At 42.0% G+C, this 15,197-nt stretch overlaps 1 protein-coding gene across 1 annotated transcript in view; it reads right to left on the bottom strand.

Annotated features, from left to right (window-relative positions):
* MAMDC4 (MAM domain containing 4) overlaps window positions 1-15,197 on the bottom strand; it is a 182,578-nt gene that overhangs the window by 22,975 nt on the left and 144,406 nt on the right. Inside the window, exons 26-27 of the mRNA XM_082264287.1 lie at window positions 11,143-11,270; window positions 2,566-2,674 (exon numbers count right to left, since the gene is read on the bottom strand). Coding sequence (XP_082120413.1) covers window positions 2,566-2,674; window positions 11,143-11,270 — 237 coding nt within the window. The remainder of the gene's footprint in view (window positions 1-2,565; window positions 2,675-11,142; window positions 11,271-15,197) is intronic.

The following is a 15,197-nucleotide window of genomic DNA, read 5'->3' as shown; positions in this document are numbered from 1 at the left end:
CTCAATTACCTATTTTTACCTAACTGCAAGTGTAAACTTAGCCTGAGTCAGAAGCTCCAACAGTTGAAAAAGCCGTTTTATTTGCACAGCAAATAATTGCTAGCAGCAGAGAATTAGAACAGGGTATACTAAACATGTCCAGCGCAATTCAAAAGGTATAGAGTGCTCAATGTTCACAAATGATTAAAGTGTAACTGTGGCCAGGCTTTGGACATTCAACAATTTACATATTCTCATCAATCAGTAAACAAACCTTAAAATATTCCCTTACTGACCTGTAGCTGCAGGCACTGTGGAGCTATTCATCCTCACTTTTTTTTCAGCAGCACTGTTGAAGTCCTCCAAGTTGCCACCCTTGCATATCCACCCAGCAGTGACTCACCCTGACCCTGCTCCCCCTTCCAGCAGTAAATTAGCAACTCTACTCTCCCTTCCAGTAGTGACTCGGCAGCTCAGCCCACCACTTTCAGCAGCAAATCTGTAGCCTTCCTGCCTTCTGATCACTAGTGTAAACATAGATCAGAAGCCCTAGGAGGGAGTATGGTGATCTCAGCTAGGTGATGGGCTTGGAGGATTTTAGTGTTTCTGCTGTGATCTATGAGAATGAAGTGCTCCACAGTTGTCTGCAGCTACAAAAGTCAGTAGGGGCTACTTTTCCACATGTTCTAAATATGTAAATACTTGAATGTACTCTTTAAGCATGCATTCTTAAGGCCTATCCCACTTTGCAAACAGAGTATCCTAAACATGCCCGGTTCTAAACGTTTATAAAAAATATAAGTACAGTACACATACAGCTGCAAGAAAAAGTATGTGAACCCTTTGGAATGATATGAATTTCTGCACAAATTGGTCATAAAATGTGATCTGATCATCATCTAAGTCACAACAATAGACAATCACAGTCTGCTTAAACTAACACACAAACAATGAAATGTTGCCATGTTTTTATTGAACAAACCATGTAAACATTCACAGTGCAAGTGGAAAAAGTATGTGAACCCTTGGATTTAATAACTGGTTGAACCTCCTTTGGCAGCAATAACTTCAACCAAACGTTTCCTGTAGTTGCAGACAGACGTGCATAACGGTCAGGAGTAATACTTGACCATTCCTCTTTACAGAACTGTTTCAGTTCAGCAATATTCTTGGGATGTCTGGTGTGAATCACTTTCTTGAGGTCATGCCACAGCATCTTAATCGGGTTGAGGTAAGGACTCAGACTGGGCCACTTCAGAAGACGTATTTTCTTCTGTTTAAGCCATTCTGTTGTTGATTTACTTCTATGCTTTGGGTCATTGTCCTGTTGTAACACCCATCTTCTGTTGAGCTTCAGCTGGTAGACAGATGGCCTTAAGTTCTCCTGCAAAATGTCTTGATAAACTTGGGAATTTATTTTTCCTTCGATGATAGCAATCCGTCCAGGCCCTGATGCAGCAAAGCAGCCCCAAACCATGATGCCCCCACCACCATACTTCACAGTTGGGATGAGGTTTTGATGTTGGTGTGCTGTGCCTCTTTTTCGCCACACATAGTGTTGTGTGTTTCTTCCAAACAACTCCACTTTGGTTTCATCTGTCCACAGAATATTTTGCCAGTACTGCTGTGGAACACCCAGGTACTTTTGTGCAAAATGTAAACGTGCAGCAATGTTTTGTTTGGACAGCAGTGGCTTCCTCTGTGGTATCCTCCCATGAAATCCATTCTTGTTTAGTGTTTTACGTATTGTAGATTCGCTAACAGGGATGTTAGCATTTGCCAGTGACTTTTGTAAGTCTTTCGCTGACACTCTAGGATTCTTCTTCACCTCATTGAGCAGTCTGTGCTGTGCTCTTGCAGTCATCTTTACAGGAGGGCCACTCCTAGGGAGAGTAGCAGCAGTGCTGAACTTTCTCCATTTATAGACAATTTGTCTTACCGTGGACTGATGAACAGCAAGGCTTTTGGAGATACTTTTATAACCCTTTCCAGCTTTATGCAAGTCAACAATTCTTAATCGTAGGTCTTCTGAGAGCTCTTTTGTGCGAGGCATCATTCACATCAGGCAATTCTTCTTGTGAAAAGCAAACCCAGAACTGGTGTGTGTTTTTTATAGGGCAGGGCAGCTGTAACCAACACCTCCAATCTTATCTCATTGATTGGACTCCAGTTGGCTGACATCTCACTCCAATTAGCTCTTGGAAATGTCATTAGTCTAGGGGTTCACATACTTTTTCCACCTGTACTGTGAATGTTTACATGGTGTGTTCATTAAAACATGGCAACATTTCATTCTTTGTGTGTTTTTAGTTTAAGCAGACTGTGATTGTCTATTGTTGTGACTTAGATGATGATCAGATCACATTTTATGACCAATTTATGAAGAAATCCATATCATTCCAAAGAGTTCACATACTTTTTCTTGCAGCTGTATAAAAAAGTAGATTAAAGTATAACTCCAGCCAAAACTATTTATTTGGCTGGAGCAGGGAATGATTTGTCAAGATTTTATTGTCCATGTCTCTATTTTATGGTTTCAAAATATAAAATCGGTTAAGAACGTTTCAAACAGTTTTGAGTTATTACCTTGTTTCTTTGGCTCTGTATTACAGAGTAGGTCAGGGGTGTACTTCAGATTGTCCAGTGCCATGATGGCAGCTTGGGGACGAGAACCCTTGGATGCCTCAAATACAATCTGTAAGAAGATGAGAATTAAAGAAGACAAAGAAAGGAAGGCAAAGAGAACCTGTTACACTCGGCAGCCAGTGAGAATACTTGTTTCTTTTTTCCTTCCAGGATATATGATAAAACCCGATTGGTTGCTGTAGTAGACAGCAGTCCTCATATTTTTCTTTGGTACAGTTTTCACAATTAGGATCATATGATATAAAGTGTATTTGTCACTGAAACAGAGTGCAGGCAGGGTTTTTATTGCTGGCTTTGTCAACTTTAGATTTAAAGCGTAACTGCACTTTTGTTGAGAAAAAACAAAAAACATTCCCCTCTGGGTATCTATGTACATTGCAAGTATTTCACCTAAATCGTGGTCACAAAAGTGCTGAAATACAACAAAAACCATATATGTATAATAAAAGTCCAATGTGACAATCCCTACACCAAAAATAAATTGCTTTTAGATAATCTTGTCTGCTGATTCCTTCACCACGAGTACTCAATAAATGGATGGCAACTCACCAGAAGATTGACCCCTATTTACAGAAGGTCTGGAAAAGCCTTATTAAAAAACCAGGTTGTTTCTTAGATAACACCACTCCACTTCTAGATCCCTCAGAACAAGGCTAGGCTGTAGGGATACTCCACAGGAGACCTAAAGAAGTACTTTATGGTGTAAATTGTATGTATTAGATTTTGCAATGATGTAACAAGTTGCTAATATGATTTTGCTCTTATATCATTATTCCTTGTATAAATTATATTTGTTACATTGTTTGGTATTGTTGTATATTTAATCATTTCAGATGGGGACAGTGTTCCGGGGTTTACTGCCAATTGCCCTCTTTGTGCAACCTCGGGCGCAAAGCAGAGGCAGGCTCCCCCTTGTGGTTGGCTGTGCCTCTCCTGATCTTCGATCGGGACTGCTGAGTGCCGCGGCGGAAGGGCTGTCCTTGCGGCCGGATGTAGTGTAATGCGCCCATACCGGAAGTGACGTTGGCGGGCGGCGCGTCACTTCCGGTGGGACCAGTTTATTAGTGGAGCGGACGTGGAGGACGGCGACGCCAATGGCGGCTCCTCCCGGCTCTCCACTGCGGCATTCATGTGTCTGGTATGCGGGTACTCTTCTCCATTTGGACCTTTTTCTGCATTTTTTATATACTATTTACCACTTGGCCTGCCATGCCTATTTATCTAAGGAAACTTATCCCCATTCTTTTTTATGCTATGAAGTCTTTATAAATAAGTGGGATTGGATATATCTCTTTCATGATGATAAATCCTGATTAAGGGGATTATTTAGTTATCCTTATGAAGTTGTGGCCCTTCCCCTCTCTTTGGGTATTGTCCTCACCAATAACCCCATTATTCCCCTCTCTTCTTCTTTTCATTTAATATTTTTTACTTTCTATATTCATTCTTATTTTTATTTTAATTATGCGTTTTTGCCCTCCTTTTTGATTTATTGATTTTCCTCCCTTCCCCTTGTTTTTTTGGGTGATTCTGGGAATCTAGTATATTATGAAATGCAGTTTAGTCCATCTTATCCTGATGGATACATATATATTTATTTTTTAATTCCCGTTTAGATACATTTTTTTTCATCAATTCCTTTGCCAGCCCATGGATTAAGTCTGCATATTTGAGTTTGGTCCAGTCTGCACTAACATGACCGACTCCCTGGGAGGACATTTATGCCCCCCTATGATGTATGGTCAGGGTCATGGCCTGGTTATCCTGGTGGTGACCTGTCCTATCGAATTATGATATTTTTTGACAACTATGAAGTATGATATTTTGTTGACAACTATGAAGTATGGTAAGCGTGTATATCTTTGAATAAATAATGTATTAAATACAATTCCGTTATGATAACTTCGATATACAAAAGTTGTGTAGACACTATTTATGTCTTACTTCTGTTTTTTCTATTATTTCAAGTTTTGGAAGGTGATTCAACTGCCTCTATTCCTGATGAAGCGGTGACTGTATAAATCAGTCTGCGAAACGCGTTGAATGGGCAGAACCCAGAACATCCATTCACCTACATAATTGTCAAATGAGTTTAATGACTGTATACACTGATTCTAATTAATTGTTTTTAACATGAATTTTTGAATAAAATATTGTATATTTTTCTATATACACTTACCGCCTTTACTTGTTGTACCGAATCCTATAAAGTCCCACATACAAATACGACCTATGACTAGGTGCTAAGACTAGCAGGTCTGTTATTTTATTATTTTCAAGTACTTTATGGTGTAGTAGGTTTATTAACCACTTCTGGACCGGAAGGATTTGCCCCCTTAATGACCAGACCATATTTTGCGATTCGGCACTGCGTTACTTTAATGGACAATTGCGCGGTCGTGCAAAGCTGTACCTAAATAAAATTGATGTCCTTTTTTTCCCACAAATAGAGCTTTCTTTTGGTGGTATTTGATCACCTGTGCGATTTTTATTTTTTGCTCTATAAACAAAAAAAAAAGCGACAATTCTGAAAAATAAACAATATTTTTCACATTCTGCTATCTAAACCTATAATCTAAATTTTTTAACATTTTAGGCCAATTTGTTTTCTGCTACATATTTTTGGTAAAAAAAATAAAAAAATCGCAATAAGGGTATTTTAATTGGTTTGCGCAAAAGTTTTTGCATCTACTAACTACGGGAAAGATTTATGTCATTTTTATTTTTTTTACTAGTAATGGTGGCAATTTTTGATTTTTTGCGGGACTGCGACATTGCAGCAGACAGATTGGACCCCTGACTTACATTTTTACACTTTTGGGGGGACCAGTGACATTACTACAGTAATCAGTGCTAAAAATATGCATTGTTAACTGTAATAATGACACTGGCAGGGAAGGGGTTAACACTGTGGGTGATCAAGGGGTTAAATGTGTACCTAGGGGCATGTTTCTGGGGGGGGGGGGGGCGTGGCTTGTGAAATGATGACAGAGACCTGTGTTCTCCCTGGAATGATCACAGAGCTCCTTTGATCCTTCTATACAGGAAGGACGGTCAGCTGTGTTTAAAATAGCTGACCGTTGTTCTCTCTCAGTGGGGAACGATCGCGGGTGTTAGGCGGCAATCGGAGTCCCTGCTGACGAGCGGGAGCGCGCCGCCGGCCAACGCTGTATGTTGGCCTAGGCCAACAAGGCCCAGGCCTAGGGCAGCATATTACAGGGGGGTAGCACGGAAAGTGTCCCCTCCGGCTTGCACTACACTTTTAGTGAAGCACCAGTCTTATGGGGCAGACTGGGCTAGGAGACAATCAGTCTGGCGCCCCCATATGTGAGTGGCTGGCATTCTGCATCTGTGGGGGGGGGGGGGGGCGCTGCTTCTAGTTTTGACTGTCCTATCATCACAGTGGACCTCTTATCTGTGTTCTCAGCTACAGAGACACAGATGCCATGTCGGGAGGCTGAAACTGTCTGGAGGAGAAAGTCAGCTGATGGGAGTGGGCAAGTAGAGTGAAGGGGGAGCTCTCCACTGGAGTGGAGACACTTGAAGGGAGCCAGGCAGGCTGTAAATACCTAAGCTGAAAGGAAAACCACACCAGTTGAATGGAAATTACAGGGCACCTACCTAGCTGCTAAGGGGCTTCTAATCTGGGTAGTAGGGATGGTGCAGATGCAAGGGAGACTGAGATGGTCAGCTACACTTAGGAGGTAGATAGTAAGACTTTCCTACAAACCTTTGGGTGATCACAATCTAATATATATATACTGTATATACTACAAACCCCTGAGGGTTTTCAAGCTTGCAATGATGCATATGGCAGTTAAATATTAAGAAATCTTATTTATTTTATTTGCCTTTGGCAGAGGAACTGCTATATATTAAAAGTGACTTACCATAGATATCAGCTACTGGTAATCAATATAGAAGGTAGGTGTTAATGTTTATACAGTACCTTACTAGATTATATAGCATGGAGTACCCAGGGTAAAAGGAAAGCTACTCTATTTGGATGAAACTTGCATTGCGCTTACCTAGCTGCCAAAGGGCTTTTAATCTAGGGATGGTGCAGACACAAGTGACACTGACATGGTCCTCTATACCTGGCAGGTAGGTAGTAGGACTCTCCTGCAATCCTTTGCTTATGTCAGTTGTACATATTAGGAAATCTTAATTGTATTTCTGTTGATTGCTGATGAGTAAAATAAACAGATGGATTTATTTGTTCCTGCCCCCAATGCTTCCTTTGCTCAATACCTGGGCCACCTACCCTTATCACTGTGCTATATGTTTTCTGCTGCACCACTGGCATGGTTATATCCTCTTAGTCCTCTTCATAAATTTAGCAGAAATTTGTGAACTAGAATTATAGGCAGCACTTTTTTTTTTTGTGTGGATAGAGTAAGGGGAGGGTTATGGGTCCTGTCAGTTTATTTTTTTGCCATCACTGTCCCATTGCGGAGATTTCCTTTCATTTCCTGCCCCATAGCCAAACAGGAAGTGAGAGAAAATCTCTGCAATTTAAGGGGATCCATTGCCCCCCCCCCCCCCCCAGGACCTCAGAACTAGTCTCCCCACTGGAAAATTTCAGGGTGGGTTCTAGACAAGAAGGGGTGTTGCCTTGACAGGAAGGGGTGTGTCATATTTAAATTAGGGGGTGCACGAGTTTAGTCAGGCCTAGGGCAGCACAAAACCTAAATACACCACTGTACTGAATACAACTTTGTAATTTGCGGTTGTCCATTTCCATAAGAATATGCTGTAGACCATGATGTGCACCATTCATTCCTCAAGGTCAAAAACGTGAGGTTTGTTTTTTCTCTGTAAAATATGCAAATGATAAAGAAAAAAAAGCTGCTACTGGACTGAATAGCAGCTTTAGATCTGCCCAATGTTGTGCCCTGTCAATCAACAGGAACTTGGACCTGATGGGAAACTAGTCTCTCATTTCCCCATCAGGCTCCACTGACCCCCATATACAAAACTCACTGGCCATGTGCCTGTCAGTGTGACTAACACAGTGGCTGGGAAGGGAGTGCACTAAGAAAGGAGTGTCTATTATGGACACTTCAGCCTCAGTACTGGGAAACAACAGATTCACGTACCTCTCTATTATAGGTACATGAATTGGGTGCGAGCACCGACACATTCAGCCAGGTGGAATTCTAAAGGGTGTCTATAAGAAAGCAGACTCAGCTGTGTTGTTTTTTATCCATAGTGCTCTGGAAATCCTGGGTACATCCTATTTTAAGTGAAAATAGAGTGGTCTGGTGCACTAAACAAAAAGTGAATCACTGATGTGTGATATAAACCACAAATGTAACATGTGACACTGGTAACACAATATAACAAATGATGTGACAATAGTGATCCCACAAACAATAAAAGAATTATAAATGTGAGGTACCCCAAAAAGGGGTGTGATTATAATCCAGCAAATAGTGTCCAAAGTAAATGTCCAAAAACCTCAGCTTACATAGTTAGTGAGGTTGAAAAAAGACATCCGTCCAACCTATGATGTGTGTGTGTTTGCTGTTAACCGTACATTGTATACCCCTCTATGTTGTGGTCTTTACGGTGCCCATCTAACAGTTTTTTGAAACTATCGATGCTCCCTGCTGATACGACTGCTTGTGGAAGAGAATTCCACATCCTTACTGCTCTTACAGTGAAGAACCCCCTGCGTATTTTAAGGTTAAACCACTTTTCCTCTAGTTTTAGTGAGTGGCCACGTGTCTTCCCTTTCTCTATAAAAGTTTATTCCTTATGCTAGGGTTGTAAGTACAGTATTTGTACATTGATATCATATCCCCCCTCAATCGTCTCTTCTCGAGAGAGAGAGAGAGAGAGAATAAGTCCAGTGAGGACCGGTGCCCAGAACTGGACAGCATACTCCAGATGTGGCTGGACCAGAGTCTTGTAGAGAGGGAGAATAATCTCTTTATTTCTGGAGTGAATCCCCTTTTTTATGCATCCCAGTATTCTGTTGGCTTTGCTTGCAGCGGCTTGTCATTGCATGCTACTGCCAAGCCTGTTGTCTACCATTACCCCCAGGTCCTTTTCCATCCTAGACTCACCCAGAGGTTCCCCCCCCTAGTGAGTAGCTTGCTTTCTGGCCCCCAAGTGCATTACTTTACATTTTTCAACATTAAACCTCATCTGCCATGTAGTTGCCCACCCCATTATTTTGTTCAGGTCCGCTTGTAAGGTTTCCACATCCTGCATAGAAGATATTGGCATGCTTAGTTTAGTATCATCCGCAAATACTGATATTGTACTAGATATCCCCTCCTCTAGATCATTTATGAATAAATTAAACAGGATTGGTCCCAGGACAGAACCCTGGGGGACCCCACTTTTCACACCTGCCCAATCCGAGTACTCCCCATTAATCACCACCCTTTGCAACCTACCCTGGAGCCAGTTCTCTATCCAGGTACTCACCTTATGGTCCATACCTACCTTCCTTAGTTTGTACAGTAAGCGTTTGATGGGAACGGTGTCAAAGGCCTTTGCAAAGTCCAGATACACCACATCCACAGGCTTACCTAGGTGGCAGCTCACCTCATCGTAGAAGGTTAATAGATTGGTTTGGCAAGAACGATTTTTCATGAATCCATGCTGATTACTAAGAATAATACCATTTTCATTACTATAGTCTTGTATGTGGTCCCTTAACATCCCCTCCAAAATCTTGCAGACTACTGATGTTAGGCTGACCGGCCTATAGTTACCTGGGATATATCTCTGCCCTTTCTTAAATATTGGTACCACGTTGTTTTTTTCCAATCAACTGGCACCATACCCACCATACCATAACTATCCTTAAAGATCAAGAATAATGGTCTGGCAATCACCTGGCTAAACTCTTTAAGAACCCTCGGGTGCAAACCATCCGGTCCCGGTGATTTATTTATGTTGAGTTTCTCTAGTTTAGTTCTAAGTCTATCTTCTGTTAGCCATGGCGGTACTTCCTGAGGTGTGTTATTTAGTTTGGCCTTACAAGCTGGGTTAGTGTAGCCCCCCAATTCTTTTGTGAAGACTGAAGAGAAGAAATTATTTAACACTTCCGCCTTTTCTCTGTCCTTTTGGACAGACAAAAAAACACGGATGACTCCAAGTGATGAGATGAAATCAAATGGTGAGTATTTCAACCCAAAACGTGTCTAATTCCTGTATCGTGAATCCCACCACCTTCAGGATTTGCTTCTTACCAGCAGGTAGGAATATACGGGCAAATAGTCACACCAAGAGTGATGACACCCTGTGTTGTGAAAGGGATAGTGTGCTTCTCCACACCTCGTGGAAGAGATAACCAAAATAGCATCTTACCAGATGGATGCCGTGTGAAGCATGTGTTTGCCCCTTTAAGGACCTCCCCCATCAGCCACAATGGATCAACGCTTGGGTCTCTCGTGGGTGATCTCCTTATAGCCTTCTATGCTCCTTTAAACTTCATCTCCAGGTATTCTCCTCTGCTGCAACTTCCACTAACGTCTCCTCGTTACTTCATCCCGACCGCTCGTTGATTATAATCACACCCCTTTTAGGGGTACCTCACATTTATAATTCTTTATGGTTTGTGGGATCACTATTGTCACATCATTTGTTATATTGTGTTACCAGTGTCACATGCTGTTACATTTGTGGTTAATATCACACATCAGTGATTCACTTTTTGTTTAGCGCACCAGACCACTCTATTTTCATTCACATTTCCAAATCAGGTATTTGGACCTTTGGTTGCAGCTTATTTAAATTTATAAGCGCACCCCTTTTACACCTTTTCAATCCTATTTTAAGTGAAAAATTGCTGTGTTATAAGGAACATCTAGAAATATTAATTTTGTTTAAAGATTTACCTTTTCGTCTGGAACTCTTCTGAAAAACAGCAGTGAACATCCTGTGCCTAATGACTGCAAGTCCATCCTCACCAACCAGCAAATCCTATTTAAAAGCAATTTATACTGCACTCCAAAAAACTCCATGCATACATTTATTGAAAATAAAAAGGTCACTTCTACCTGCTTAAGCTCCATTCTAACGCATTTCATCCACAAACAGGGTTTTTACAATCAAGCCCTATTGTAGGTGAAAAGCATTAGCGGGATGAGCTCAGGTGTTGGATGAGACTTTTATCTTAAATAAACTTATACACAGTTCTTTTGAAGTGCGGTATGATTTTATTTTCTTTGGGATATACCTGAGGACTTGCAATGCAATCATCCCTGTGCATCTGCTACATTCACTCTGTGGATTTGTGCTTTGTGAAATTCTTCTGCTGCTTCTTGAATATATCCCCTCCAGTCATCAGGAGGACAGCTGTGACATGAGGAAGCAAAGCCCTGCCTCTACCAAGATGGCCACCACCACAGTGCGGAACAAGGTTGATTAGATAGGAGTTTAAAAAAAACCTGTATGATTTTTAGTTTATCCATGAGTACAGGTGACAAATACACTTAAAAGAGTTCTGGAATAGAGGAAACTGAACACAATGCCCATTAAAGACTTTACAGGATTTACCTGGAACTCCACAGTGCTATTGAGCTGTAGCTGTTGCTCCTGCCAGTCAGTGCTGTGGAAGCCACGTAGGACCCACACCGGCTGCAGCCCCTGTGCACTGGTGATATACAAAACCAGCTCCGCCAGATCTAGAACAGACAGTAAATGTTTAGTATATGGTGTCTATTCAGACCTTGTGCTGGGATACATTTACAGCAAGATTTAGGGAGAACCACAGGTGCCCCAACCAAACAGCTGAATACTTTATTTGCCCAAAATGTATATCTAGTGTTACACACACCCTCTTTTGCTGAAGGGTGTCACCACTATTTTCTATTGCAGTTTTACAGCGTTCTACCCACTCCTCTTTGCATGCTTATCATTATGGCACTGAGGTGCTCCAAGTTCTTTCCTCCACCTGTAAGTTGCATACTTCTCAAGTCTCTTCATAACTAAAAGAATGCAGGTGATGATCTTTTTTTTAACCACACTGAGGCTGCTCAGGTGATTATAATGAAGACATACCCTCCCACTTAGCAGATGGGTTAAGGGCCAGTTCACACCATAGAAATGTGTTCCGGATGCACGCTTTTAATGTGTACCAGTGCGTTTTTGGTGCAGTCCAGTGCATTTTTCCCCCCTCCTTTTTTCTTAACCTTAAATAAGGACATTGCGTTCCAGTGCTTTCTTTTTTTTGTGTGTGTTCCAGTGCAGAAAAAATGCAGCATGTTCTACTTTTTTTTTTTTTTGGAACTACAAAGTAGAACACACTGGAACTGACCGCACTGGCGTTAACTATGTCATTTAAAACCTACTATCCATGTGTGTTTGATGTAGAAAAAAAATGCACTGGACTGCATGTTGTGTGAACTGGCCCTAAGGGAAGACATTGCAAGGCAAACATTTGTTCCTGCAGGACATCCTTGTACATACTGTTTATATATAATCTCACAAAAGTGAGTACACCCCTCACATTTTTGTAAATATTTCAGTATATCTTTTCATGTGACAACACTGAAGAAATGACACTTTGCTACAATGTAAAGTAGTGAGTGTACAGCTTGTATAACAGTGTAAATTTGCTGTCCCCCAAAATAACGCAACACACAGCCATTAATGTCTAAACCACTGGCAACAAAAGTGAGTACACCCCTAATTGAAAATGTCCTAATTTGGCCCAATCAGCTATTTCCCCTCCCCGATGTCATGTGACTCGTTAGTGTTACAAGGTCTCAGGTGTGAATGGGGAGCAGGGGTGTTAAATTTGGTGTGATCGCTCTCACTCTCTCATACTGGTCACTGGAAGTTCAACATGGCACCTCATGGCAAAGAACTCTCTGAGGATCTGAAAAAAAGAATTGTTGCTCTACATAAAGATGGCCTAGGGTATAAGAAGATTGCCAAGACCCTGAAACTGAGCTGCAGCACGGTGGCCAAGACTATACAGCGGTTTAACAGGACAGGTTCAACTCAGAACAGGCCTCGCCGTGGTCGACCAAAGAAGTTGAGTGCACATGCTCAGCATCATATCCAGAGGTTGTCTTTGGGAAATAGACGTATGAGTGCTGCCAGCATTGCTGCAGAGGTTGAAGGGTCGGGGGCCAGCCTGTCCATACTCAGACCACTGCATCAAATTGGTCTGCATGGCTGTCGTCCCAGAAGGAAGTCTCTTCTAAAGATGATGCACAAGAAAGCCCACAAACAGTTTGCTGAAAACAAACAGACTAAGGACATGGATTACTGGAACCATGTCCTGTGGTCTGATGAGACCAAGAAAAACTTATTTGGTTCAGATGGTGTCAATCGTGTGTGGTGGCAAGCAGGTGAGGAGTACAAAGACAAGTGTGTCTTGCCTAAAGCCATACATGGTGGTGGGAGTCTCATGGTCTAGGGCTGCATGAGTGCTGCCAGCACTGGGGAGCTACAGTTCATTGAGGGAACCATCAATGCCAACATGTACTGTGACATACTGAAGCAGAGCATGATTCCCCTCCCTTCAGAGACTGGGCCGCAGGGCAGTATTCCAACATGATAATGACCTCAAACACACCTCCAAGATGACCACTGCCATGCTAAAGAAGCTGCGGGTATAGGTGATGGACTGGCCAAGTATGTCTCCAGACCTAAACCCTATTGAGCATCTGTGGGGCATCCTCAAACCGATGGTGGAGGAGAGCAAGGTCTCTAACATCCAACAGCTCCTTGATGTCATCATAGAGGAGTGGAAGAGGACTCCACTGGCAACCTGTGAAGCTCTGGTGAACTCCATGCCCAAGAGGGTTAGGGCAGTGCTGGAAAATAATGGTGGCCACACAAAATATTGACACTTTGGGCCCAATTTGGACTTTTTTGATTTAGGGGTGTACTCAATTTTGTTGCCAGCGGTTTAGACATTAATGGCTGTGTTGAGTTATTTTCAGAGGACAGCAAATTTACGCTGTTATACAAGCTGTACACTCACTACTTAACATTGGAGTAAAGTGTAATTTCTTCAGTGTTGTCACTTGAAAAGAAATAATAAAATATTTACAAAAATTTGAGGGGTGTATTCACTTTTGTGAGATACTGTATATATATATATATATATATATATATATATATATATACACAAATGTGTTTGTTTCTCAACAAAACTAGAGCTACACCTTAAGAATTCAGTGGAGGTATTTTTTTTTTTTTAAACTGGAGCAGCTGTGCATGGCAACCAATCATCCTCTATCAAGATTTGCTCATGACCAGTGTTCTTATATAAAGTGCCTCATCCCTTTAACCACTTGCCGTCTGCTCACTCGAGCACTACTGCGGCAAAGTGGTTGGTTATCGTCTGGCGACGTAGACCTACGTCACCAGACACTCCCCTTTCTCGGCGGCACGCGCGCGCCGCCGGAGGCTCGCTCCCGCTGTGTTCAGTCACAGCGGGAGTCGGGCCAGGGGAGGAGCAGCGGCGATCGCCGCTGCTCTTCCCCGATCGTCGGGGAATCAAGTCTGGAGATCCGCCCGATTGTGTAAACACAAGCGGGCGGTTCTCCTAAGTGACAGGCAGGGTCAGATTGCAGGGTTCAGCATAGCATAGCTGAACCCTGGATCTGTCCTTGTGTCACTCAGTCACCTCCCCCCACACACGTTAGTAAGCACCAGGCATACATTAACCCCTCCCTCTCCAATAAAATTAACCCCTTCCCTGCCAGTGTCATTTTTACAGTAACAGTGCATATATATAGCACTGATTATTGTAGTAATGTCACTGGTACCCCCAAAAGTGTTAAAAATGTCAGTCAGGGGTCCGATCTGTCCACCACAATGTCGTAGTCCCGCAAAAAAAAAACGCAGATCACCGCCATTACTCGTTAAAAAAAAAAAAACACCAAAAATGACAGAAATCTTTCCCTTAGTTAGTAAACGCAATAACTTTTGCGCAAACCAATCAAAATACGCTTATTGTGATTTTTTTTACCAAACATAGGTAGCAGAAAACAAATTGGCCAAAAATTTTAAAAATTTTTGATTTTTACATTTTTTTGGGGGGGAATTTCATATAAAAAAATTTGAAAAATATTGTTATTTTTTTAAAATTTACGCTCTTTTTTTGTTTATAGCGCAAAAAGTAAAAATTGCACAGGTGATCAAATATCACCAAAAGAAAGCTCTGTTTGTGGGAAAAAAAGGGCGTAAATTTCGTTTGGGTATGGCGTCGCATGACCGCGCAATTGTCAGTTAAAGTCGCACAGTGCCGAATCGCAAAAAGTGGCTCAGACGTAAGACAGCAAAATCCTCTAGTGGTAAAGTGGTTAAAGTACAAAAAATTGGGGAGTTCCCCTGGATTGGGACTTTTTAGGCACAAAGACTAAGATATGTAGAAAAATTTATATTCAATATTTTATTAAGCAATATTATGCAAAGATAATAGGATTAGATTAACCACATCCCGCCCGCCCTATAGCAGATTGACGGCGGGATTGTGGTAGTATTATCCTGACCGGACGTCATATGACGGCGGCAGGATAATACAGCTCTGCGCGCCCCCCTGGGGGCGCACAGAGCGGCGATTAGTGATGCGAGGTGTCAGTCTGACTCCC

The sequence above is a fragment of the Pelophylax lessonae genome, assembly GCF_965119305.1.
Source record: "Pelophylax lessonae genome assembly, chromosome: 7".
Taxonomy (NCBI): Eukaryota; Metazoa; Chordata; class Amphibia; order Anura; family Ranidae; genus Pelophylax; species Pelophylax lessonae.
Note: the sequence above shows the minus strand (reverse complement) of the source record. Positions and strands in the feature narration are given on the sequence as shown.